The sequence below is a fragment of the Drechmeria coniospora genome, chromosome 01, assembly GCF_001625195.1.
Source record: "Drechmeria coniospora strain ARSEF 6962 chromosome 01, whole genome shotgun sequence".
NCBI classification, from domain to species: domain Eukaryota; kingdom Fungi; phylum Ascomycota; class Sordariomycetes; order Hypocreales; family Ophiocordycipitaceae; genus Drechmeria; species Drechmeria coniospora.
Genome location: NC_054389.1, coordinates 4,621,102 through 4,645,676, shown reverse-complemented (window position 1 = coordinate 4,645,676; position 24,575 = coordinate 4,621,102). Strand labels below are relative to the sequence as shown.

Sequence of the window (24,575 nt, the reverse complement as noted above, 5' to 3'; positions counted from 1 at the left end):
GATCCAACTGCCACCGCTTCTCGCCTCTCACCACCCTTCATGCTCAAACTTGCCCACCCCCCTTCCCTCCGTCTTGCCGCCGTCCGCCCGCGCCTGGCAACAAGCATTGTCGGCAGCAATCGTTAGCCACCCCCGTCAAGCGTCGAGCGCACTCGTCGATCCGTCCATCCTTCTCTGCCGCGCCGCGAGAGCGAGAGCGGATCGCTCTTCCTGAAATCCTGGCCCTGTTTCTCGTCACCGATCCCTGCCCGTCCCGACCGGCGTCAGGTGCATCGCATCGCATCGATCCGGGCAACATGCCGATCCGCAACCCTTTCACGACGCGCAGAGCCGATGCCGATGCCGATGCCGAGGCCGATGCCGAGGCCGACGTCGACGTCGACGTCGACGACGAGCATGTGCCTTCGGTTCCGGCGTTGGAGAAGCTATACTGCCAGCCCGGCTTCGAGCGCGTCGACACGGTCGGGTCCAAGGCGTCGTCCATCCTGAGCTCGCGCAGCTCCAGAAGTCAAGATACCGGCGAGTACAAGATGAGCGGTGCGCGAGCCCCCAAGTTCCACCGACCCCCTCCGCAACCCCTCCCTCCTCCTTGCATCCCCATCTCCGACCCCGACCTCGACCCCCCCGTCCCCGTGCCACCTCGACTGACCATCTCTCGGCCCGACAGTCGTCAACGACAGCGGCGTCTACCTGCCGGTATGTGTGCCCCGGACACGGATCCTGCTCCCTTCCCTTCCTTTCCGCGCCGTGGCTGATGGTCTCCGTCCTTCTTGTCTGCCGAGCAGCCGTCGCCAACGGAAGAAAAGGCGCCGTGGCCGCGCAAGTTCCTGAACTCGAGAAGATCCTCCGACACGCGCAGCACCAGCAGCTTCGGCGACATGGAACACTTTTCCATCTCGCGTGAATCTTTCGACTCCTACAGGCGATCCTTTGTACGCCGCACCTGTCCCCCGGCCGCACCGTCCTCGTGAGCTGACCAGCCAGGACATCTCTGCCCGGTCGCCGGTCGCCACCAGCCCCGTCTCCCCGACGGGTCAGACGTTCGACTCCAGCTACCTCCCGCGCGTCCCCCGCTCGGCCATGGACCGCAGGATAGAGCGCCAGCCGCCGACGGCCGAGGAGGGGTTCGAGGACGTCGGGCTCGAGGACCACAAGCCGCCGCCGACCCGCCTCCGCGGCTTCTTCTCCAAGTTTGCCGAGTCGCAGGATCGGGACTCGGCCGGGGACACCTCCGTCTCTCGATTCTTCATCACCGGCCGAAAGCGCGGCAACAGCGGCCAGGGCGCCGAGCTCACCAGAATGGAGCGACCGCCGGTAGCCGACGAGGCACGATGCGCGTGAGAGTCGTTTTCCTGCCCGAGGATACCTTGGCCGCCTTTCTCCCGAGCTCGCTTCCACCGTCCTCATTCGCTCGACCCTCTTTTCCTGCCTCTCCTTGCTTTTCTCTCCTTTTCGTTTTATACTTTTTGCGACGGCGTTTTGGCGCAGCGGCGCCCAGAACACTCGTTCGCCACCGCGGCAAGCATTGACTATCGAGCAGAGTCAACAGAACACTCGCTTACGGGATGCGGACTGCGCGAAGGAGTGGCAAAGGGAGTGTTGTATTGATGTGCACTTCGGCGCCATGGTGTACGGTAGCTAGCTGCCGCACGAATGAAATGAGAAACACGATGAGATGCATCGTCGACTCGACGGTGAGGGTGACGGAATCTCCAAACCTCCCTCTTTTTCTCCCCTTGGTAGCCGTTCCATCCGACTCGCATCGTGCTCATGCCTGTTGGTATTTGGTGTCATGAACGTCACTCCGCACGCATTATTATTACCTGCACCTTTCGTTTCCCATGCCACTGCTCGTGGGGGGGGGCCTGGGCGGTGGGGACCGCCCGAGCTGGACCTCCTGGATCGAGTGCCGCCGCCCTCAAGCGCTCCGCCTTGCTCGGACCGACCGACGAGTCACGGTAATCCGCGTTGCCCCGCTTCGGCACATCGGAACGGCGAGACATGCACACCTCCTTTCGCCTGCATCCTGTTGACCTCACCAAACTCCGGAAGCAACTGCTCGGATTTTCCTGCACCGCAGCCCGGACAGGTACGAGACTGGTCGAATCTAGGCAGCACAGCATGGCGAATGGAAAAGTGATCGAGGTGCCGGCAGCCGCCACGGCTTCTGGGCCTCCGACCGCCGCCTCCGACGACTCCGCTGATGATGCCGTCGCCCTCGGCCGGCTGTCCTTGTCGTCCCGGACCGTTCACGCCGATGACCGCATCGCCGCCCACCGAGCCGTGGCGCCGGCCATGCACGTCAGCACGACGTTCCGGTACAGCGACGACCCGGATCAGCTGCTCGGCTGGGACAACATCGACGTACGTCTCCCACGCTCGGCTTGGAGGCGCTCGGCTGGAAAGAGTCTGCTGTGCGTGCTGCCAAGTCGAACTGGTTCCGAGGTTGCTGATGAAATTCTCCTCGCAGCCGGCGGCGCCGCGCGACTCGCACATCTACTCGCGCGATTCTTGCCCCAATACGACACGGCTCGAGGCCCTGCTCACCTCCATCCTCGGCGGCCCGTCCTTGACCTACTCGTCGGGCCTCGCGGCCTTCCACGCCATGCTGGTGCGCATCAACCCGCGTCGCATCGCCATAGGCGACGGCTACCACGGCTGCCACGGCGTCATCGACCTGTTGTCGCGGTTGACGGGCCTCGAGCGGCTGCCGCTCGACTGCGACGAATCGGCGTTGCGGGCGGGCGACGTCGTCCACGTGGAGACGCCCCTCAACCCGACGGGCGAGGCACGCAACCTGCAGCACTACGCCGACAAGGCCCGACGGGTGGGCGCCTACCTGACCGTCGATGCCACCTTTGCGCCGCCGCCGCTGCTCGAGCCCTTTGCGTGGGGCGCCGACGTCGTCATGCACAGCGGCACCAAGTACTTTGGCGGCCATTCGGACATGCTCTGCGGCGTCCTGGCGCTGCGGCCGGGTCTGGACTGGATGGCAGACCTCGTCGCCGACCGGCTCGTCCTCGGTTCCGTCATGGGCAGCCTCGAGGGCTGGTTGGGCATGCGATCGTTGCGGACGCTCGAGCTGCGCGTCACACGCCAGAGCGCCACCGCCTCGGCTCTGGTCGCCTGGCTCGCCCGGGAGATGCAAGACCGGAGCTCGGCCGTGGGCAGCCTCGTCGACCGGGTGCAGCACGCGAGCCTGCAGGCCGAGGCCAGTTCGGAGGGGAGCTGGTTGCGCAGGCAGATGCCAGCCGGCTACGGTGCCGTCTTTGCCGTGTGGATGAGGGACCAGAAGGCGGCCATGACGCTGCCCAGTCGCCTGCGGCTCTTCCACCACGCGACGAGCCTCGGCGGCGTCGAGAGCCTCATCGAGTGGCGGGCCATGTCGGACCCGGCCGTCGACAGGAGGCTGCTGCGCTTGAGCATCGGTGTAGAATCACTCGAGGACCTCACCGAGGATCTCCGACAGGGACTCGAGTCATTGCGGTGAGACGGTCATCGATTCAATCGACTCGTTGTACGAAGAGATGTAGGCTGGTCTAGCTTCGTCATTCCCCTCTGCCCTCGGTGCACGTGCACGTACATATATATACCATGCTATCATGCACGTGTACTAGTAAGTTAGTGCCAGAGACTCGCAACTCGCAGCCCTCGGGACTTGCCACCCTTGGGGCAAGAGCGGTCCAGGTACATCCTGGATGAGATCAGATCAGGCCATGGCTGAAGCACGAGTCGCACGGGCAGATGAACAAGGAAGGAGGGACGGAGCGTGTCAACATGCTTCGCTTCGGTCTGGTTTTGACCGTCCTGGCCGTGACCTGTCCCAAGTGCACGCATAGACCGATATTTACAGCCGGCACGCAAGCACCGAGAATGTATTGGAATACTAGGTGGGTTTGCTCGTACGAAGTTGTGATCGTTGTGAACGAATGATGCCTGACCCGGAGGCGAGCCGAGACAAGCAAGTCGGTCAAGACAGGCAAGGCAGGCACAGGCACGACAGGCAAAGCAGGCACGACAGATACAGTACGCAAGGCAAGGCAGGCACGACAAACAAGACATCTCCACCCACCACCCCGCTGCATGTGGCCGAAAACGGATGGCAAGGTAATTGCGACCAACAAGCCAACCTACGGCGACGCTAGCTTGTCGCTTGTACTTATTACTTAGACTCTCCGTTTGGCAGTAGCCGCTCAACGGCAGCCGCATCCCGTCATCCCGACCCCTGCCGCCGCCGTCCTTTGCTGGGTTTGCTTTCTGCCGTCACAACCTGCTCGACTTCTTGACTTCCTCGCTTCCGGCCTTCCAGCCCATTTACCCCTCTGCGCATCCCCGACAGCATCTCGACCGGGATAACGCTCCAATCCGTTCGTCATTCGTGCTCCGGATTTGCTGCTCACCTTCGGGTTGGATGAGCACACGTCAGCACAGCATTTCTGTACAGTACATTTATTCCGTCGTCCGTGCAGTGCAGCCCTGGTGGACTGGGCAGGCTCTCGTCACAATCCAACCTCGCCGACTGCGAAACCGACAACCCGTCCTGCATCCTCCACCCTCCATCCTCCACCCCTCCGGCAACAAGCGCGCAGGCCTCCGGAGCATGCCGCCGACCTGAACCGAGTTGCGCGCGACGATTGCCCGACGGCGAGGAGCTCCTCTGCGAAGATCCCCAGCCAATGTCCCTCGGCTCGCCTCGTCTCCATGCCCCGAATCGCTCTCTTTCGCCTCCCGACCAAGCTTCGGCGACGGGTCCGACGCAACCGCATGGCCACCCTCGCCGCCGTCGCCGCCCTCCTTTTCCTCCTCGTCCTGCCCCTCTACTCGGTCTACTGCATCTACAAGCCCCCGCGCTACCTCATCGGCAGCCTGCGCCGCCTCTTCCCCGATGTCCTCTTCGAGGTGACGACGAATGAGAAGGTGATCGCCCTGTCGCTCGACGATGCGCCCTCGCCCCACACCAAGGATATCATGGCCATCCTGCGGGAAAACGACGCGCACGCCACCTTCTTCGTCATCGGCGCCCAGGTCGACGGACGGGAGGACACGCTGCGGCAGCTGATCCGCGACGGACACGAGCTGGCCAACCACGCGATGCACGACGAGCCCTCGACGTCGCTCTCAAACGACCAGCTCGAGGCACAGGTCAAGGAGGTCAAGGCGAAGCTCGTGACCGCCTACGAAGCCGAGAAGAAGATACTGCCCAACAACTATTTCCGTCCAGGTTCCGGCTTCTTCAACCTGCGCATGCGAGACATGCTCGGCAACAGGGGCTTCCGCATCGTCCTCGGCAGCATATACCCCCACGACCCCCAGATACCGTACCCCACCGTCAACGCGAAGCACATCCTGAGCATGGCCCACCCGGGCGCCATCATCATCTGCCACGACCGTCGTGGTTGGACCGCGCCCATGTTGAGCACCGTCCTCCCCGAGCTGCGTCGGCGGGGCTACAAGATTGTCACCATTACAGACCTCGTCAAGACGGCTTACCCCATGGGCATGCAGTGAGCAGCAGTCATTTCACCATCCTTGCATTCTGATACAGCACACTGGACCGCCCTTTCGAGTCCACCGCCGGGCATACCAGCGCGAGCCGAGGTTGCGCTGGACCAACGTAGGACGCGCAAGCCTTCATTTCATTTTCTAATCTCTTTAGACCTTTTTCATTTTCATTTTTCATGTACTTTTTCGAGCTACTGTGCCGTACCGCGCATGATGGGAGCATGAGGGAGCATGATGGGAGCATGACGGAAGGAGAGAGAGGAGAGGATCAGAGTACGACGTCGAGGGAGCCATCTTCACACAGAAACTCTGGCATGCCATAGCGGGATGAGAGCAAGCTATGAACAAGAAGCAGCCAAGTCAGCATCGTTGGTGTCTATACTTATTATTATTATTCGTTGGACGAGGTACCCACCCGAACTCGAGCCAGCCGACGATGATGGCCCTGCATCCGTCAATGTACCTTTGGCATGACTGCTCCGCGTCGGTCGCCTTCCAAACGCTTTCCCTGCGCCTCGCCTCCCTCCGGGACACTTCCACTCGGAGAAGCAACGCCCTCAGGTCAAGCAGGAGGGGTTCGTGGCCCATTTCCCGTGATACCCATCCGACAGCCTCCTCCGCCGTCATGCCGCCTGCCATGAGGGAGTAGAGGACATTCGGCGTCCATCCTGCACCCTCGTCCAGCTCCTTCTTGACCGAGACGATGTCGTTTATGTAGGCGATCATGATCTCGACACTCTTCTCGACCCCCCTGCGGTGGTCGGAATCAATAAACTCGGCCGCCAACTCCGTCTGCATGGCGTATTCCAGCAAGGCACACAGGATGGTGCCGCCTGTGGTACCGACGCGGACCTTCATGTAGCCCTTGAAGTCGGGAACAATCCCCGCGAGTCGCACGTGCTGCTCAGCGGCGCAGCTGCTGATGAAGTCGTCGATGTTGCGATAGAGGCGCTCACGATACGGCCGGGACATGCCGGCGAACTGCTCTCTGCATCCGAAGAGGAGCCCATTGAGAGAGTCGACCTCGTCGTCCGGAGCGAGGTTACCCAGCCCTAGCGTCGCTCGAATGACGTTGCGGGTGCTCTTCCGCCGGCGCTCAGCACCGTCGAGGTCTGCGGCGAGCGGACCGTCGCCCTCGAAGCCGTCGTCCCAGAAGAAGACCCAGACGAGGACCCTCACCAGCGTCTCGAGCTGGGCACGCAATGCCTGCGGATACCAGAGGCATGCCATGAGCGCGAAGTCGTCGCACACGCTCTGGGTCTTGGTGGCTGGTACGACGATGGCGGCGTCGCGGAGGACGCCCCGCACGAGCATGGACATGTCCTCGTAGAGCGCATTTCTCCTAGGCCCAGGCCAACGCCGCAGGGGGTACCGGAGGTTGGGGATGTGCAGAGTGGTGCCCCTGAGTCGGCCGATGATGGTTTCCTTGCTGGTCGTCCTCGTCGTCGTTTGTTTCATGGCTACGGTGGAGGAGGGACACACGTACATCCGGCGCTGCCGCCATTGCTCAGGAGATGCCCTAGGACTATTAATATCGTCATGGTTCCGGAAATGAAGGTCACACGAAGCCGTTCGGGTCCCACGCCATGGCTGAGGCAGGCTAAAAGAGGGTGGACATGAGCTGAACGCCCTTGGCAGCTGAACGACTGCATGTATATCGCTGGATAATTTCATGGCTGAACGAACCCTCCCCCACTTGCACCGTGCGAATTCTCACTTCACGTTGCTGTAAGTGAAAGTAAAGGTAGGAGAATTAGCAAGTCAACCGGCAGATCAGGCAGTATGTGGAAGGGCGAGGACGAAGAAAATGGCATCGATGCACGACGCATGCGTGAGATTTTGCAACCAGCAGCTGAGTCGAGCCTGCATGCGAATCCATAGCTTGAGGCTCATTAGTGCTTTCCTCCATGAAATGCCAGACGAATACCCCTAGGCTCCCAAGTTATGCTTTGCAATGCACCCGCCAGAGCATATCTCACCTCAGGGCCGATTCGTCCGTCCGACTCTGACTGATACCAGCAGGTCAAAGTTAGCGAATGAAGAGCGAGCAGTCAGCAACGTTTCCCCTCGTCCGCTCACGCACTCGAATCATACGACCGTTGCCGTTCCATGCTGCGTGAACGGACGAGTGCGTACATGTATGTGCGTATCGGCAATGTGATGTATTGAGCTGGGACCGTCAGACCGGCCACCTGCCGAGATTATGCAGCCAACCCCTGACCCTTGACCAGTGGGCAGTGGCAGTGGACAGTGAACGACCAGGGGACACCGACAGAGCCCATGTCCGACTGGTAGAAGCTGGGGCCTGATATCACCGGCGTTGCTTTCGTGGCCGCCAGTCAGTGGTCAGAGAGGGGAGTGCCGAACTCTGAAGGGCGCCGTATCCAGAAGAGATGCTAGGCAAAGCAAGTGCTGGACCTTGGTCATCGTCTCGGCCACGTGCGAAGGTGATGCATGAGCGTCAGGCAGAGACGTCACGTTGCAGATGACGAGATGGTGGGCATGAGCGAGGAACTCGGATGCTGCATTTATTTGCGACTTGTGGAGGCAGGTACGGAACGCCGGAGTAATTCGCCGAGGAATCTGGCTTCGTCCATGTTCGGCTCAGCTCGACAACGCTCCATGCCGCTAAAGGACGCGACAAACGGAGGTCATGTCGTCGGCCGCCCGCTCAGCAAGTAGTTCTCGCTCGCTCATGTCAATTCGGGTCAAGTCATTCATGGACCATGCAAGGGTCAAGCGTGTTCACATCAAAGTCGCGTGGAGTCATCGACATGGCAACATGGACACGGCGGAGGCAATGCGTGTTGTGTACATACTGTACTGTCATTCATAGCCATCAAGCGCTCAAATATCCACATCATAACAACATACATCAGCCGTAACGTGCATCAATGCTTTGCTCGTCGAGCAACCAGCCAGAGGTTCCTCATCGAGAATGCCCCGGCAGCCGGCGTGTGCGCGGCTTCGGCCGGCACCGATCCGGCGGTAGGAAAGCTGGCCTATCCTCCTACATGGTCCGATGCGACCATTTTTGTCCACACCAAACCCTAGGCCAAATCAAATGGGTCGATAAGCGTGGCCAGCCATATCCGTCGCCCCAGGGAAAGAGTGACCGAGGGGCGAGCGAGAGAAAGGAGAGAGTGAAAGAAAGAAGACTCGGGAGCAATATATACAACCGAAAGAAGAGGATCCCCGTGGCGAAGGAGAGACTTCAGATCCACACGGGGGCTGGCGGAAGGGCGCGGTTGAGATCAGGAAAGAATGACTGGGTGAGGCCCAAGATATCACCGAGGTAATCATCCGCGCTGACCTTGACCAAGCCGCGCGAGACGAGATACTGCTCCTCCTCATCGATGATGTTCAGGCGAGCGCCGCCGTTGTCGACGGTCAGCTTCGTGACCTTGGCCAGCTCGAGGTCAAAGGCATCGGCATCCCCGGCCGTCGGCTGCTGCTGGGTCGTCGCAGGGGCCGAGGCCAAGACTGCGGGTGCCATGGCGGGCAGGGGCGGCAAGACGACCGTCTGCTTCTGCGAGCGAGAAGCCGAGGTGCGAGAAGCCGACGAGGAGCGGGTGGCGGTGGAAGGGGGCCGAGAGGAGATGGACCTGGCGGGGAGGGAGTGCTCCGAGTTCCTGCCGGCACGCGAGAGCGAGCGCGAGCGAGTGACGGATTCGATGGAGCTTTTCTTGGTGTGGGATGCCGATCGGGCGGGAATGGCAGGCGGCGGTGCCTGCATTCTCGGCACCGCCTTCTCCGACGTCTTGAAGTACGTCGTCAGGTGGTTCGGCTGCGGCGGAGACAAGGCACGCTCGCGCGGGGAGGGCTCGGGGCTCGTCGGAGGCGTCGAGGCTGCCGTCGAGGTGCCAAAGATGTAGGCAGCATCCTCGTCCGACTGCGAGCTGACCGTGTCGGTCGAGTTGCTGCGCGAGGCCCGCGGAAGGTCGGGTGCGTTGTACGAGAGCATGTTGGTTGTGTGGATGAGCTCGACAGGGGCCGAGATCTTGTGACGGGGGATGCTTGATTTAGCGGTAGTGCTGGCGCTTCGTCGCGGCGATTTGGTGCCGTCGGCCGATTCATTGCTCAACCGGAAGCGGCGTGTCGTGAAGGCACGGGAGAGTGACGTCGACATTTTGCCGGATTTGTGCGGGAGAGAGAAAGAAAGGGGGAAAGAGGATGGCTTTTGGTCGTTGGCCTTGAGCAGATCTATGCTCAAGAGATCCGTCGTCGCACTTGACCTCGCTTCACTGGCTTGGGCCACGGCGAGGGGGGGGCAACGTGCGGGTCACGGACCGGCAGGAGAGCAGGTGAACAAACAGTCAGTCCGGTCGGACTGCCTTGTGATATTCGCCAAGGAGGCAACGCAGGAGGGCCTGCCGAGCGGGAAAGGGTGCGGACGGAGCCTGTTGCTGACGGTCTTGGTGGTCAAGGACGATGCCGTAGGCCGAAGCGGGAAGGTGACGATGGGGAGAAGCGGTAGAAAAGGCGGGTCAAGGGTCGAGTGCGTGTCGGGATAAAACCACGGCACTGCAAGCAGGGGCGGGCCGAGGAATGGCAGAGAAGAAGAATGGAACAGGCAGCTGAGCTGAGCTGGTGGATGGTCGGCCAGATCAGATCAGATCAGAAGTCGGACGGACGGGCTTGCCGGCTGTCAGATTGCCTGAGGGTGAAATAGGAAGTTTGTACGCTCGACGTAGTCGTCGAAAGGAAGGTTCGGAAAGAACGGGAACTGAACAGAACGAGTACCAAGGCGGTCAGGTCAGATGAGTCTGAAGAGCCGTGACAAGACGGCTGAAAATGGTCAAACGGGCGATGGTGCGATCCGCTGGCGGCGCCCAACGAGAATTCTGTCGAATGAATCGAAAAAAGTTATACACGTCGTCGACAAACTGCACAGGCCAAGGGGAACGGGTTGGGTCGAGTCGGGTTGGAATGAGAACCCGACGTGACGTGAGCCCAAGGTCGCCGAGGACGAGAAGGCGAGGGAAGGGAAGCGGACGTGAGCGCAGCTGACGCGGATGGGAAAGAATCGAAAATCAAGTCGGCCTCTTCTTGAAAGGGAGCGTGTCGGTGACGAGGAACGAAAACAGGTCGAACTGTTGTCGAAAGAGAGAAAAGGGAACGAGGAGGGGGGCAGCTGTAAAAGATATCCTGCCGATCGGCCGCGAGCGAACGGGCATGCGTACGAGCGAGCCGGTGGTGGAGACGGAAAGGAGGGCGTCAAGGTGAGGGTCTGAGGGAGGGGGGGGTCACGCAAGAGGGAGCCTACGGAAGGCAGTACAGCACTGCACTGTACGGAGCACGTCTGGCTGCTCACAGCACAAGGCTCCACAACCGCCCTGCACCTGCGTCTGACTCTTCTCCATCTCTCCCTCCTCTCTACTTCATCCTTCCTCGGTACCGCGGTGCGTGCGTTCGCGCGGGCGCTTCGTTCGCCTCGACGGCAGGCCTCGACTCCCCAATGGTCGCCTCCGCTGTATCCCACCGTCGGGGCCCCCTAGTTCTGCACCACGTACTCCGTACATACGCCGTACATGTACTGCACTTGTACTGCACTTGTACTGCACTTGTACTGCACTTGTACGGTACATGAACGAGGAAGTAGAAGTGTACAAGTACGAGCACGATTAAGTGCGTTCGTACGGACCGCATGTACCAGTACGAGGGGCAGTGAACACGTACTCGTACCTGTTCATGCACTTGCCCGGGCATGTACATGTCTCTGTACTCGTGCAGTACTAGACGCGAATCTATCTACCTATCCGTACGAGTGCAGATCGACCTGACGTTGCCGGCGGAGCTTTCCTGCTCCTTCCTCCTTCCTGCCCGGCGGTTCCCCGCGGTCCACCCCAGCCCCCCCTGAGAAGCTTGGGCGCTTCTCCTGGCGGGGAACCTTGGGCACTAGTCTCGCTACCTAGCGGTACCTATCCAGCGATGGAAGGCGCCAAAACCCAAAGAGCGGGGCCGTATGGGCGAACGGCCTTTGGCTTCTGCCAATCACGGGGCCCGCTCAGCGGCTCGTCCGTCCAGGGCACTGGTCGCTCCGTTCTTCCTGCCTCGCTGGCTGCGAATGGTAGCCGCCCAAGCTCGAATGGCGAAACGTGGAAACGACGGCCAACGACCAATGGCGCCGCGTGACGGACAAGGCCGATTCGCCACCAACCAAGCAAGCAGGTACCAATCCGTCAGAAGTCCTGCAGGACCCCTTTTTTTTCTTTTCCACGCACGTCCCTTGCAGAGGTTGACGGAGGATCTGAAACGGCCGTGGAAGGGATTTTTTGTTTGCTGCCCTGCAGGTGAGAGAGGCGAAATCACATCACACGAGTGAGTGCCTTGTTGCCTCCTTGGGTTGGACTTGGCCGCGTTGCCTTGCGCACCAAGACGGTCGACGACTTCCAACACGGTAACCGACGTATCTTGGCTGCCGACAACGACGTACCAGCCTTCGCTCCAAGCTGGTTCGCCCGATTCGACATTCGTCCTGTCTCTTGGACCAATCCAACGACTCGGCCGCGCCGTGCGGAGCCCTTCGTACTCGTGGCCTCAGTGGCGCCAGGCTTCGGGCCCCGGCCCCGTCCCAGCTCGCCATTGTCCCCTCCCTCACGGAGAACAAATATCTGGACATTTGTACTCCGTACTGCCGCACACCACACACGAACGTACGCTATGCCGGGGCCGCGGCAACTCATTCTAGCATGCGCTCGCCTGCACTCACAGACACATGCATGCATGCACACATGCAAGGACAGATGCGTCAAGGCGCTCGCTCGTACCTGTACATGTAAGTACGTGTGCTGCATCTACCGGTTGTGGAGGGAGGTGTAACATTTGCTTGCCGCGAGCCAGCGCAGCGTCGGGCAAGCCACGCGACGTGCGCTCGCTGTCGTCATAATCACACGCATTCGCCGAGATGCCATCCTCGTCCCGCCGCGGATCCGTTGCCCGTTCGTCCCCGCTTCACGTCGGACACGTTTCCATCGCCAGCCTCTGTACCGCCGCCACGAAACAGTCTCGGTGGAAAGGGAGGAGAGGACGAAGAACAATAAGACGAAGAATACGACGAAGATGAAGACGACGATGAAAAGAAGCAAGGAAGGAATCCATCCACCTGATGAGCCCTTAGCCCAGCTGCTGGCCAGGCCCTGTCGCAGAGGACCAAACGCAGACCGAGCGTCGCTTGTCTCCTTGCCTTGCCTTGCCGCCCCTATTTCACATGGAGCCGGCGGATCGCGGTGCATCGCATGGCAAGCTAAAGTCGGCCAAGAGGCACCGTTAGCCATGGCACATGGAGGTGTATGCTAGTACTGCACGGAGCGCTCGTTCCTGTACAGTACTTGACACCTGTAGTGTCACCGCATGCTGGCGAGTGCTGCACCGGCACACGCACATGTACCTGTACAAGCGCAGATGCACGCTAAATCGTAGTTCAGATACGGCTTGCCTCTACATCCTTAGTTCCCGTTTGTTTCAGGCGTTCTGTGGCGTCGGATACCTTGCCCAAGCCTTGCCCCAATCGATTCAAGCGGGCCACAGCCTCCCCCTTCCCATACTTCGACAATGCTTCGACGACGACGGTGGATGAGTCTGCGCGGCGATCCCGGAGCAGGCCTAGTCCACTGATGGACCGTTGTGCACCCAGTCCTGTCACAGTCCATCGCGAACTATTTGCAAGAGTGTGTGTCGTGAATGTACTCGGGTACAGTATGTTTGCATGTGGACGTTGGGGCGAACATGTACTGTACATGCGCATTTACACATGCCATCGTCCATGACACACCGACACATACGTCAGCAGTATTAATAGTGCAGATATACACTTTACACGTTGGGCATTTTACACATGTTATACTTTATTACACGTGTTACGAGAAATACATGTATCTTGTACTGTACGAAGCAGCAGGTATGCTCACACGTAAGTTGTAGCAGGCATGCACATGTATCTTGTACGGAGTCGCAAGTAATTACGGAGTATATGTAGTTGTACCTGTGTGTACAGTATCTTGCGGAGTATACATGTACTCCGTACCTTGCAATGCAATAAGTGCACATGTCCTACTATGTACTTGTGCCGAGTTATCCCGGAAGACCAAGCCGAAACCGTGAACCAAGCTCTCCAAATTTGCGGAGAGACGATAGCTTTCCTTTCATGTTCCAGTCCCGTGTTTCTTCTTGTGGGATGAAACCTTCATGTTCGAGTCCTTGGCACAAGATAATCATCGTTCCGGCATCGTTCCGGCTCATTGGCCGCCCGCCAGGTCTTGCGGAGAGCACCGTGGCCGGGTACGGAGCTAGGCGGTAGGTGTGCTCGAACTTGAGCCACATTCATGCACCTACTCTACGTGACCCGGCGGAATGAACGTCGTCACACCTGGCCCTGCCTCGGCTGATCCTCCGCCGCATCCGCCAGTGGAAGCAACCCCCAGCCGAACCGTTTCACCCTCCAGACCGGAGCCCCGTCTCTTCCCCTCTGCGTCCCTTTGTCCTTTCGTCCCTAGCTGCCAGGGTAGCAGGCTTGTGAGAGCACTGCCTCCCCAGCCCTGCCATGCCGGCAGTTATGAGCAGGGGTCGGCGGACGGGGACGGGGAACGCGGAACGGGGAACAGGAAACAGGAAGCAGGGAGCAGGGGGCAGGGGGCAGGGGGCTGTATCCATAGCCAATCCGTAGCCAAATTCCTTGACAAGCGACGAAATACTGAATGCCGAGTAGTCATGTGCTTCAAGCGGTTCGTGATGACCGTCACCCGTCCATGAGCAGTGCAGCTACGCAAAGGAAATTCCCACACGCAGGACCCTGCCTACCCCTTAATCTTCATCCATCGACTCCCCGTCCTCCTGTCCCTGGCCCTGACCCTGACCCTCCTCCTCCTCCTCGTCGCTCGAGCTGCTGTCGTCGTCCTCGACACCGATCAGCCGATCCTCGGCCGCCTCCTCCTTGAGCGCCGGGACCTTTTGCGCAAAGGCGGCCCGGACGCCGGGGTTCGTGCTCGTATCCCACACGTGCATGCTTCCCGAGCTGCCGGCGACGGCCAGCCGGAAGGCGACCTCGGCGTCCGGCGCAAACGTCGTCGCAAACACCTTGCCGACGTCGAGGTTGCGCGCCACAACCATCGACGGCCCCGTCGGCGTGATGTTCCATAGCTTGACCGTCCTGTCCGTCGATCCCGTCGCCATGTAGCCGGGCACGATGCTGTTGATGTCAAAGGACGAGACGGACTCGTCGTGCGCCTGCAACGTCCACACAGACTTGGTCGACTCCGGCTTCGCCGGCGCCTTTCGGATGTCGTGGTAGTGAATCGCGCCGTTCTCCGTCGACGCGAAGAAGTAGTTGCTGTCGTGCGGATCCCATCGCACGTTCTCCACGTCGCTCTCGACGCCCCATCTCGGCACCTTTGCGTCCGGCGCCCTCATGTCGGCCACGACAATCGTCCGGTCGTAGCTCCCGCTCAGCAGCACCGTCGGTTCCGTCGCGTGCCAGGCCAAGGAGCACACCTTGTCGGTGTGGTACGAGTACGACTTGGCGCACTTGGCCGTGTTGACGTCCCAGAGCTTGATCGTCTTGTCGGCCGAGGCCGAGGCCAGCAGGTTGCGATGCTTCCGGTTGGCCGCCAGCGAGAGGACGGCGTCGACGTGATACTCCGAGTGAGCCTTCTTGCTCTTTTTCCTCTTCTTCAGCTTCTTCTCGTCCGCGCCTGCGCTTGCGCCGGGCCCGAGAATGGCGTTTGGGTACATGCAGTCCATGGTATCGAGGTCCCAGATTTCAATGTCCGGATCCATCGTTCCCACGGCGACGTAGCTTCCCGGCCCGTTGGCGTTGTTGACCGTGTCGAGCCACTCGAGGCTGAGCGGGATCGCCGGGAGCATGATGTCGTGGTGGACGTAGAGGTTGTCGCCGTCATCCTCGTACACGTACACCTCGAGGTGCGCCATCTCATCCTCGACCTTGGCTGACAAGATGAGGTTGTCCGTCGCCAATATTTGAAGATCTTCTCGGTCCTCGTCGTCGGCATCGTCGCCCTTGAGCGTGATGTAAGGGTCATCGTTGTTCGACTCGTAGTAGGCGAGAGATTTCGTGGATCCAAACATGCTCATGCTCTGGCCTCCGGATTGTCGCTCGTCGTCGTCATCGTCATCGTAGTGGTCCAGATCGTACTCTTTGAGATCGTCATCGTCGACGCTGCGTAGGGGCGGTCAGAGATCAATTCGTCATCCGTAAATGCGGACGCAAACGCCACCCACCTAGCCTTGTTATTCGATGTATCCTTCTCCACGTGCATCTTGTCTTCCGCCTCATCCTCATCGTCGTCTTCATCGTCGTCCTCATCCTCATCCAGGTCCTGTCCGTCCTTTTGTGCATTCTGCAGTTCCTCCTCGGCGTCGCCCAGCTTGAGCTTGGCCAGCTCCGCTATCCTTCCATACTCCTCCTCATCCAGAGTGTACCTTTTGGGAAACGGGGCCGCGAAGCCCCGAGGAACCCATTGCGCCGCAGTGATCATGGACATTGTGTTGGGTCGGCTGTGTTTGGGTGACAATCCAAATCTTCCACCGCCAAGGTCATGCTCGACGTCGTATGGCGGCGGCACGACCCAAAAATTTCGCGTAGTGGGGTTTATCGATAAGGCACACCACACCTTTAGCGTCACCAACCAAGCCAGTCACCGGAAAAACTTGGGTGCACATGTTCCGGTCTGTCCCCCTTTCAGTGGCATCATCGTCGTGCTCCATAATGTACTTGCGTGATGGCGTACACCTACAACTAAATACCGTACAGAGCACCGTACTTACATTGGCAAACTTGCACGCGCATACGTATGTACAGCATACTTTGAACACTTTCCGCCACACAACTCCCATGTACGCCTACACGTATGTCGCTGTCCAGTAATCTACCGCGCTCAACCTTGGTCAAGCTTGACGACGGCAGACAGTGATCGTGGGGAGGCATCAGCCCAGCCTCGTCACGGAGCTCGCGCCGCGTCGACATCGACACGAATCCATCATGGCCGGTGACAGAGACGCCAACGGCTACAACCCCAAGCGGCGAAGGTTGGAGCCTGCATGGACGCAAAGAAAACCGGGCGAGTCTCGAGGATCGACGCCTCGATCCCGGTCCCAATACCCCCCAACGCCTTCGGGAGAGCCGAAGGAGGCGGAACCGACGGACCATGATGCGCTGGTACTCGATCGGGACTGGTACGGAGGTGACGAGTTCGGCGGCCACACGTTTGGCGACGACGCCCACAACCCTTTCTCCTCGTACGAAATCTCGTCGTTCGAAAACGCGCATGAGGAAAAGGCGAAGGCGGAGAAGATGTCGAGCCGATACGATGCGAGGCAGGAGCAGCGGAGGAAGGAAAACGACGCATGGGAGACGAACCGGATGCTCGTGTCCGGCGTCGCGCAGCGCAGGGATATGGCATCCGACTTTGACGACGAGGAGGCGTCTCGCATCCATCTCCTCGTCCACGACCTGCGGCCCCCCTTCCTGGACGGGCGCACCATCTTCACGAAGCAGCTCGAGCCGGTTCCGGCCGTGAGAGACTACCAGAGCGACATGGCCGTCTTCAGCAGAAAGGGGAGCAGGGTGGTCAAGGAAGCCCGTCAGCAGCGGGAGCGGCAGCGGCAGGCGCAGCAGGCGACGAGCATCGCCGGCACGACGCTCGGCAACATCATGGGCGCCAAGGACGAGGACGGGGACAGCGCGCTGCCGGTTCCGGGCGAGGAGGACGGGCTCAAGTCGGAGCGGAAAGGCAACAAGTTCAGCGAGCACATGAAGAAGGCGGAAGGGGCGAGCGATTTCAGCCAGAGCAAGACGCTTCGCGAGCAGCGCGAGTACCTCCCGGCGTTTGCCGTCCGCGAGGAGCTGCTTCGCGTCATCCGAGAGAACCAAGTGATCATCGTGGTGGGCGAGACGGGCTCGGGCAAGACAACGCAGCTGACCCAGTTCCTTCACGAAGACGGCTACGGACGGGGCGGCATGATCGGCTGCACGCAACCTCGACGCGTGGCGGCCATGAGCGTGGCGAAGCGGGTGGCCGAGGAGATGGAGGTCAGGCTCGGCAGCACCGTCGGTTACGCGATCCGCTTCGAGGACTGCACGAGCAAGGAGACGGTCATCAAGTACATGACGGACGGCGTCCTGCTGCGGGAGTCGCTCAACGAACCGGACCTCGGCCGGTACTCGTGCATCATCATGGACGAAGCGCATGAGCGGGCGCTGAACACCGACATCCTCATGGGACTCTTCAAGAAGATTCTCCAGAGGCGGCGCGACATCAAGCTCATCGTCACGTCGGCGACGATGAACGCGAAGCGCTTCTCCGACTTCTTCGGCGGCGCGCCCGAGTTCACGATCCCCGGAAGGACCTTCCCCGTCGACGTCATGTTTCACAGGTCGCCGGTCGAGGACTACGTCGACCAAGCGGTGCAGCAGGTGCTGGCCATCCACGTGTCGATGGATGCCGGCGACATTCTCGTCTTCATGACGGGTCAGGAGGACATCGAGATCACGTGCGAGCTCGTGCAGAAGCGGCTCGACGCGCTCAACGACCCGCCCGAACTCAGCATCCTGCCCATCTACAGCCAGATGCCGGCCGATCTCCAGGCCAAAATCTTCGACCGGGCGGCGCCGGGGGTGCGCAAGTGCATCGTGGCGACCAACATTGCCGAGACGAGCTTGACGGTCGACGGCATCAAGTACGTCGTCGACGCCGGCTACTCCAAGATGAAGGTCTACAACCCCAAGATGGGCATGGACACGCTTCAGGTGACGCCCATCTCGCAGGCGAACGGGTCGCAGCGGTCCGGGCGGGCCGGGCGAACGGGCCCGGGCAAGGCCTTCCGGCTGTACACGGAGAAGGCGTTCAAGGAGGAGCTCTACCTCCAGACCATCCCCGAGATCCAGCGGACGAACCTCTCGAACACGGTGCTCATGCTCAAGTCGCTCGGCGTCAAGGACCTGCTCGACTTTGACTTCATGGACCCGCCGCCCCAGGACACCATCTCGACGTCCATGTTCGACCTCTGGGCGCTGGGCGCGCTCGACAACCTCGGCGAGCTGACGGAGCTCGGCCGAAAGATGAGCGCGTTCCCGATGGACCCCTCGCTCGCCAAGATCCTCATCACGGCGGAGGAACACGGCTGCAGCGAGGAGATGATGACGATCGTCTCGATGCTCTCGGTGCCCAACGTCTTCTACCGGCCCAAGGAGCGGCAGGACGAGGCGGACGCGCAGCGGGAGAAGTTCTGGGTGCACGAGTCGGACCACCTGACGTACCTGCAAGTCTACCAGGCCTGGCGGGCGAACGGATACTCGGACGGCTGGTGCATCAAGCACTTCCTCCACGCCAAGTCCCTCCGGCGAGCGAAGGAGATCCGAGAGCAGCTTCTGGACATTGTCAAGATGCAGAAAATGGAGCTGCGGAGCTGCGGCATCGACTGGGACGTGATCCGGCGCTGCATCTGCTCCGGCTACTACCACCAGGCGGCCAAGCACAAGGGGTCGGGCGAGTACATCAACCTCCGGACGAACGTGGCGGTGCAGCTGCACCCGACGAGCGCGCTCTACGCCGGCCACCCGCCCGACTACGTCGTCTACCACGAGCTCATCCTGACGTCCAAGGTGTACGTCTCGACCGTCACGGCCGTGGACCCACACTGGCTCGCCGATCTCGGCGGCGTCTTTTACTCTGTCAAGGAAAAGGGGTACTCGGCGAGGGAGAAGCGTGTGACGGAGACGGAATTCAACCGCCGCATGGAGATTGAGGCGAAGATGGCCGAGGACAAGCGTCGCGAGGAGGAGCGCAAGCGGGCCGAGGAGGAACGAGCCATGAATAAAACGGCCAAGACGAGTTCCGAGGGCAAGAAATTTGTCACGCAGGGGGCAGTGAAGAAGCCGATCGCCAAGCGACGGGGACGGGGGTTCTGAACCAGATGGTCGGTTGTTGAAAGGGTCTCTGGGCAGCTTCAGGCCACGGACGCGAGGGGGGGGGGGGTGGGTGGTCAAGAATGCGAAGCCGCTTTCGGCTGGGCTTCGGTTGAGATTTTTGAAGCAAGGTATGGCCTGCAGTTTGAAGTAGAATGAATCAATGGCGGACGCTGAAGTCGGCCTCTCCCTCGACAAGGTCCCGATGCTCCTTGGTAAGCCGAACAACGGTGGCATGAGACGGCCCGTTGTCAACATGCTTGAAGAATCGAGCGAGCGCCTCGTCTTCGCCTTGGGCCTCTCCCTCGACCTGCAGCGGTCAGCGGCCAAGCTCTGGGCAAGCTCGAGCACCACATGCAGAGGGGGCGAGGCGAGGAAAGACGTGCTTTGTTGTCGGTCGTGTTTCTGCACCAACCCGTGATACCACACTCTCGGGCCTTTTGCCTCGTAAATACTCTTTCTCGAGCGTCAGAACGATGCACGCGGCCGCGGCGGGGCCTATCCTGGGATCCATCTACGGGCAAAGGTTATGAATGTGCCTACCGGAAGCCGACGCCTGCATACAAGGAAACCAAGTGTCAGCGGCTCCGAGAGATGGAGGAGGCATGGTGCAGGGCGCACCTTGAACGACACCACCGTGAGCGACAAAGTAGAGCTGCCAAAATACGTCAGTCATGGCGTCGGATATCCAGGGGTGTTCAACAGTATACCTACTCGTTGAGCCATGATTATGGATAACTCTAGGGATGATATGGAGGATGGTTGAGCAGACGGCAACCACCCACCGCCCACCAGCTAGCTGCCGCCTTGAGGGCTTACTGGCTAGCTGTGCGGAGTAGGTGGGCAATGCTCTCCTTGGGCCGGGTGCGGGAAGGTGCCAACCACTTCCCTGACTTCCCTGCTCGGCACTGTGCCTGCCCCGTAATTACCGCATACCCCGGGGCGAGCAAGTGCCGTCGGTCGCTATTGCCTGCCCTGGCTTGGCTGCGTCACCGGTCGGCGATGGAACAAACATTCCCCACCACCCGAACCCGAGCCGAACCCCATCAGTCAACGAGCGCGCTGCCGGACCTCAACTTCCACCTTCTCCCCTCATCTTCCGCCCCCTCCATTCGCATGGCCTCGCCCTCGCCTGGCAGCGCTGGCAGTACAGGCAGTCACAGGAACACACCCATACCCGGCGGCCATGGAAATCTCTGCGCCCGACGGCTCGGAAGCCATCGTCCGCTTCCGCACCAGCAAGAAGCGCAAGGCTGGCTACCGTCAGCGAACGACAACCTATGACAACAGCAACGACGACGACTTGCTCACCCTTGCGAGCTCGCACGTGAAGGATGATGGTCAGGACGACGGCAAGGACGACGATAAAGATGACGGATCCTCAGCCGTCGCCCTCGCCGCCGTCCAATTGCGCAACGCCCGTCGCGGTCGCCTCTTCCGTCCTCGCAAGGCCTTCCCCGACAACGGTGGCCATGATGGTGCGAACCGCACCCACGGCGACAACGATCTCGATGTAGACCCCGAGGACAGAGGCCACGTCATCCTCGGGGGTATCAGCAAGCGCTTCACGCCCCAAACAGGCCTCGTGGCCTCTCTCAACGCGAAGCACATGTATGTGCCGTGCTCCTCGACGACCGATCCGTCCAGTCCCGTACCCCCTCTCGCGCCGCCCTGCGCTGACTATTCCCAGGGCAGAGTACGTAGAATCCCGCCTCTCGAGCCGCCACCGAGCCGGTGACCCCTCCGCCGCCGCCGAGGCTACCTCCCCCCAACCACCAATATCGATGACGACGACGACGACGACGACAACTTCCCAGCCGACCAAGCACGGCAGGCTTCTCGAGGTCGATGTGCCAGTTCGATCCGAGCGCAGCGAAAGCTCCGACAGGCCGCGTCGCATCGGCGACCCCTCGACAAAGCCGCGCCGCCCCCGCAACAGGCGCACCAGCGAAGATATGAAGCGCGACCAGCTCGTCGACCAGTTCCTTCACGAAAACAGACGTACGTGCTCGCCACTTTTTTCTTGAGAGTATGCTCTACTTCTCGCGCTAACGCAACGTCCCCTCCCTCGTGGCAGTCGACGTGTACGACGTCACCCCGACGCAGTCTGCGACACAATCCACCGCCCCGGGCGATGACATGTCTGCCGACGATCGCATGGCCGAACAATTCCGTCAGCAATACTACGACGAAATGGCCCAGCGTCGGCAGAGAAAGCGGGTCGTACAACCAGCCTCCCGCCAGCAGCCCGCCTCCGATGTCCTCAAGGGACCCAAGCTTGGCGGTAGTCGCAACCAACGGGCGGCAGTCCGAGACATACTGTTGCTCAAGCAGGAAAAGGAAAAGGCTACCAGGAGGTTTTAGCCTGCCTCTGTGTCTATGTCCCTTTGGCAAGCTGCCTAGGCGCATCGGCGTTGGCATGTTTGATTTGATACTTCTCCTCCTCCTCCCCCCCTCCCCCCACCAGCAAGGGCGGGTTTGCATGGAAATGTTGGGAATTACGTAGCGTTTGAATTCGGCAACGGCCCCTCGGCCATGTATAGCTTAGTTTGTACATGACAACACGAATATTCCAAGCCACGGCCACAGTAGGGATACCCATACTTCATGCGAAGCCAAATCGGCACCGTAGGGCGCCGAGGAGGAAGAAAAAGTAGAAAACAATCGTTGCACCCCGTACTCCGAACTCCATCGTCCCATTCATCCTGACCGTCCATATTAGTGCTGAAACGCCGCGAGTTCCGTTGGGCATCCAGATGTCCAACACCAGCAAAGCCATTCTACAAGGAAATGAAAGGGGGGAAATAGATACAATAGAAGGTAAGTGAGTGCGTCATCGAATCTCAAGCTGAAAGGGCTTGAACCGGCCGCCGATGGTCGCACAGCGAGGGCACTTCCTTCGTGCCCCCTGCTCCGCCATGAGAATCTCGACGCAGGCCGAGCACAGGCCGCAGATGCACTCGGTGCACGCGTACGAGCCTTTGAGCTGCGAGACGCCGTGGCACGCGGCGCAGTATATGTGGATGTGCTGCGAAGAGGTGAAGCTCGGCGACGAGTCGGACAATCCGCGCGGGCCCATGTGGAAGTTCTCGCCGCTCTCGCCGCTCTCGACCGACGGGAAGGGGTCGGCGCCGTCCTGGTTGTACGACGGCGGCGTCAGGGCCTGCTGCAGGGGCGACGCCTGGTAGTTGCCGGGCTGGTGGTGGTGGTGGTGAAGGGGCGGCAACGACGCCTGATGGATGGAAATGGGCGATCGGGGCATCTGCGTGGCGACGCCGCCGTCAGCGCGCTGCCTCCTACGAGGCGAACCTCGCGCACGCGCCAGGCGATGGGAGTGCTCTCTTACCGGCGTTCGGTCTTCATCCACGTCTCCAGCCGCCGAGGCAGCTTGGTCGGCGGCGTCGATGAGGTCCTCCCAGCGCTTCCCGTAGTCGGCCGACGGCTCGGCCGAGGCGGCCTTGCGGTCGCTCACCGCCAGCCTCATCCGGTCCTCGTTCTGGATGCGGCGCAGCCAGTCGGCGGCGGATCCTCGCGAGTTCTTCTTCTTGTGGTGGCCCTCCCGCCCTCGCTTCGTCACCGACTGCTTCCGAGGCCTGTTGGGTCCGACGGATCGCTGGAGAGGAGGGAGCGTGGACGAGCGTCCGGGCGGCGATTCGGCCATGATCGACGGCAGGTTTTCGCGCTGCCCCGGAGGCGGGTAGGGGGCGCTCGTAATGCCCTTGTGGGGGAGGTTCAGGGGAGGCAGTTCGATGGAGCTCCGCGGGAGGCGCCGTCCATCGACGTCGGAGGTGTAGCCCTGTAGATGGCGACGGCCGCATGTCAGCACGTCGTGCGGTTGGAGGGGAGAGGAGCGGCCAAGGCCCCTGGTGGAGGGCGGGCCGGCGGGGGCGTCACGTACGCCGTCCATGTTCACGTCCCTCTCCGACTTCACGTTGTGAAGCTGGGCCAGAGCGGCGGCGGCCCTCGCGGTGCCCATGATGGAGCCACCGCCGGCGGTGAACTCGTCTCCATGGCGGGGCGTTCCAGGATTGCTCGCGCCGTCGCGATAGTAGCTGTTGCTCCCGTCACGCAAGCCTGCGGGCGGGCGTCCATCGTCAGCGTCGCACGGGACGGCGGGGGATTGGTCGAACATGCCTGGCGCGGCCGATGATGACGGCTGGCCACCATTGGGACGCTCCTGAGGGGCCGTCTTGATCATGAGGAGAAAGCTCTCCTCGGTGGCGGGAAGCTTGGAGATGTAATGCAGCGGGTGCGCGCGGCGGATATGCTCCTGCATGGAGCGATATCGCTTCTCCTAGAGGGAAGACGGTCAGCGCCTGCTGGTGGCCAGGCATCGCAACGCAGGAAGAAGCAAGCAGATGCAGCCGACGGTCCGACCCGTGTCGTTTGCCGGAGAGGGAAGCGGAACCTGACGAAACGAGGAGGGGGAGGGGGGTGCGTACGCCGATGCATCGTTTGCGACAGCTGGAGCCATCCCGATTACTCAGAGGGCAGACGACTTCGTTGTTGCTGGAGTCGTTGAGGGAGAAGGAAGAGGTCAAGGACGAACGAGGCGGCATCTTGACCCCACCATGCGCAGCGGTAGGTCAGCGAAGGCGGGGGGGGGGGAGCTCGAGGGCGGGAATGCTCCGGTCGAGTAGCGCAGTCGGTCAATTGGAGGATCGGAATCGGCAGATTGGCTTCGGTTGGCCATGCGTCAACGACGCCGAGGGATTGTATACTTGACAGGCCAACGGAGAAGGGGGATTCTATCGATGAGATCGAGGTGACGAGGACGTGCAATACGGAAGTAAAGGCTGAAGGGGGGGGAGGTGAAGGAGGTGGAGGGGTCAAGAGCTACGGTTGACGAGGGTGATGCTGTATAGACGATAGACGATTCCTAGCATCAGGATCCGGGAGGAGCGGAGGTGTCGCGCGGTGTCAGCGTATGCGATGTGTATCCTTCGACGAGCAACCAGAGCCCATTCGGAGGTATGAGTTGGAGGATGAGTTCTTTAAGAGTACGAGTAGGCGTGGCAGAACCGGGCCAGGTCGGTGCAGATGCAAAGTGTAAAAGTGAAAAGCCGTCTCGAGGGTAGGACGAGATGGGGGCAGTGTCACTACTCGTCCGTTGCCATCCGGGTCTTCAAGGCACCCGTGCAAACGAGGCGGC

The 24,575-nt window shown here is 60.9% G+C and overlaps 8 protein-coding genes across 8 annotated transcripts; 3 read left to right on the top strand and 5 right to left on the bottom strand.

Annotated features, from left to right (window-relative positions):
* Positions 1 to 296: 296 nt before the first annotated feature.
* On the top strand, positions 297 to 5,508 carry DCS_01133 (cystathionine beta-lyase; the record flags this gene model as incomplete). The annotated part of the gene is made up of 5 exons (XM_040798468.1): positions 297 to 696; positions 923 to 1,337; positions 2,112 to 2,364; positions 2,471 to 3,486; positions 4,590 to 5,508. 5 exons carry the CDS (start codon positions 297 to 299, stop codon positions 5,506 to 5,508), a joined length of 3,003 nt encoding a protein of 1,000 aa, XP_040659351.1.
* A 262-nt stretch (positions 5,509 to 5,770) lies between these two features.
* Positions 5,771 to 6,960, bottom strand: DCS_01132 (uncharacterized protein; the record flags this gene model as incomplete). The annotated part of the gene is made up of 2 exons (XM_040798467.1): positions 5,771 to 5,840; positions 5,918 to 6,960. The coding sequence occupies 2 exons, from the start codon at positions 6,958 to 6,960 to the stop codon at positions 5,771 to 5,773; spliced, it is 1,113 nt and encodes a 370-aa protein (XP_040659350.1).
* A 1,756-nt stretch (positions 6,961 to 8,716) lies between these two features.
* On the bottom strand, positions 8,717 to 9,631 carry DCS_01131 (uncharacterized protein; the record flags this gene model as incomplete). Its single annotated transcript, XM_040798466.1, has 1 exon — positions 8,717 to 9,631. The coding sequence occupies one exon, from the start codon at positions 9,629 to 9,631 to the stop codon at positions 8,717 to 8,719; it is 915 nt and encodes a 304-aa protein (XP_040659349.1).
* A 4,673-nt stretch (positions 9,632 to 14,304) lies between these two features.
* Positions 14,305 to 16,001, bottom strand: DCS_01130 (uncharacterized protein; the record flags this gene model as incomplete). Its single annotated transcript, XM_040798465.1, has 4 exons — positions 14,305 to 14,640; positions 14,717 to 15,191; positions 15,335 to 15,676; positions 15,730 to 16,001. The coding sequence occupies 4 exons, from the start codon at positions 15,999 to 16,001 to the stop codon at positions 14,305 to 14,307; spliced, it is 1,425 nt and encodes a 474-aa protein (XP_040659348.1).
* Positions 16,002 to 16,498: 497 nt separating this feature from the next.
* DCS_01129 (pre-mRNA splicing factor ATP-dependent RNA helicase prp16) lies at positions 16,499 to 19,426 on the top strand (the record flags this gene model as incomplete). The annotated part of the gene is made up of 1 exon (XM_040798464.1): positions 16,499 to 19,426. One exon carries the CDS (start codon positions 16,499 to 16,501, stop codon positions 19,424 to 19,426), a length of 2,928 nt encoding a protein of 975 aa, XP_040659347.1.
* A 157-nt stretch (positions 19,427 to 19,583) lies between these two features.
* DCS_01128 (uncharacterized protein) lies at positions 19,584 to 20,149 on the bottom strand (the record flags this gene model as incomplete). Its single annotated transcript, XM_040798463.1, has 4 exons — positions 19,584 to 19,733; positions 19,879 to 19,937; positions 19,988 to 20,078; positions 20,138 to 20,149. 4 exons carry the CDS (start codon positions 20,147 to 20,149, stop codon positions 19,584 to 19,586), a joined length of 312 nt encoding a protein of 103 aa, XP_040659346.1.
* A 460-nt stretch (positions 20,150 to 20,609) lies between these two features.
* On the top strand, positions 20,610 to 21,787 carry DCS_01127 (uncharacterized protein; the record flags this gene model as incomplete). Its single annotated transcript, XM_040798462.1, has 3 exons — positions 20,610 to 21,034; positions 21,114 to 21,424; positions 21,501 to 21,787. The coding sequence occupies 3 exons, from the start codon at positions 20,610 to 20,612 to the stop codon at positions 21,785 to 21,787; spliced, it is 1,023 nt and encodes a 340-aa protein (XP_040659345.1).
* Positions 21,788 to 22,256: 469 nt separating this feature from the next.
* Positions 22,257 to 23,982, bottom strand: DCS_01126 (uncharacterized protein; the record flags this gene model as incomplete). Its single annotated transcript, XM_040798461.1, has 2 exons — positions 22,257 to 23,717; positions 23,866 to 23,982. The coding sequence occupies 2 exons, from the start codon at positions 23,980 to 23,982 to the stop codon at positions 22,257 to 22,259; spliced, it is 1,578 nt and encodes a 525-aa protein (XP_040659344.1).
* Positions 23,983 to 24,575: the final 593 nt, after the last annotated feature.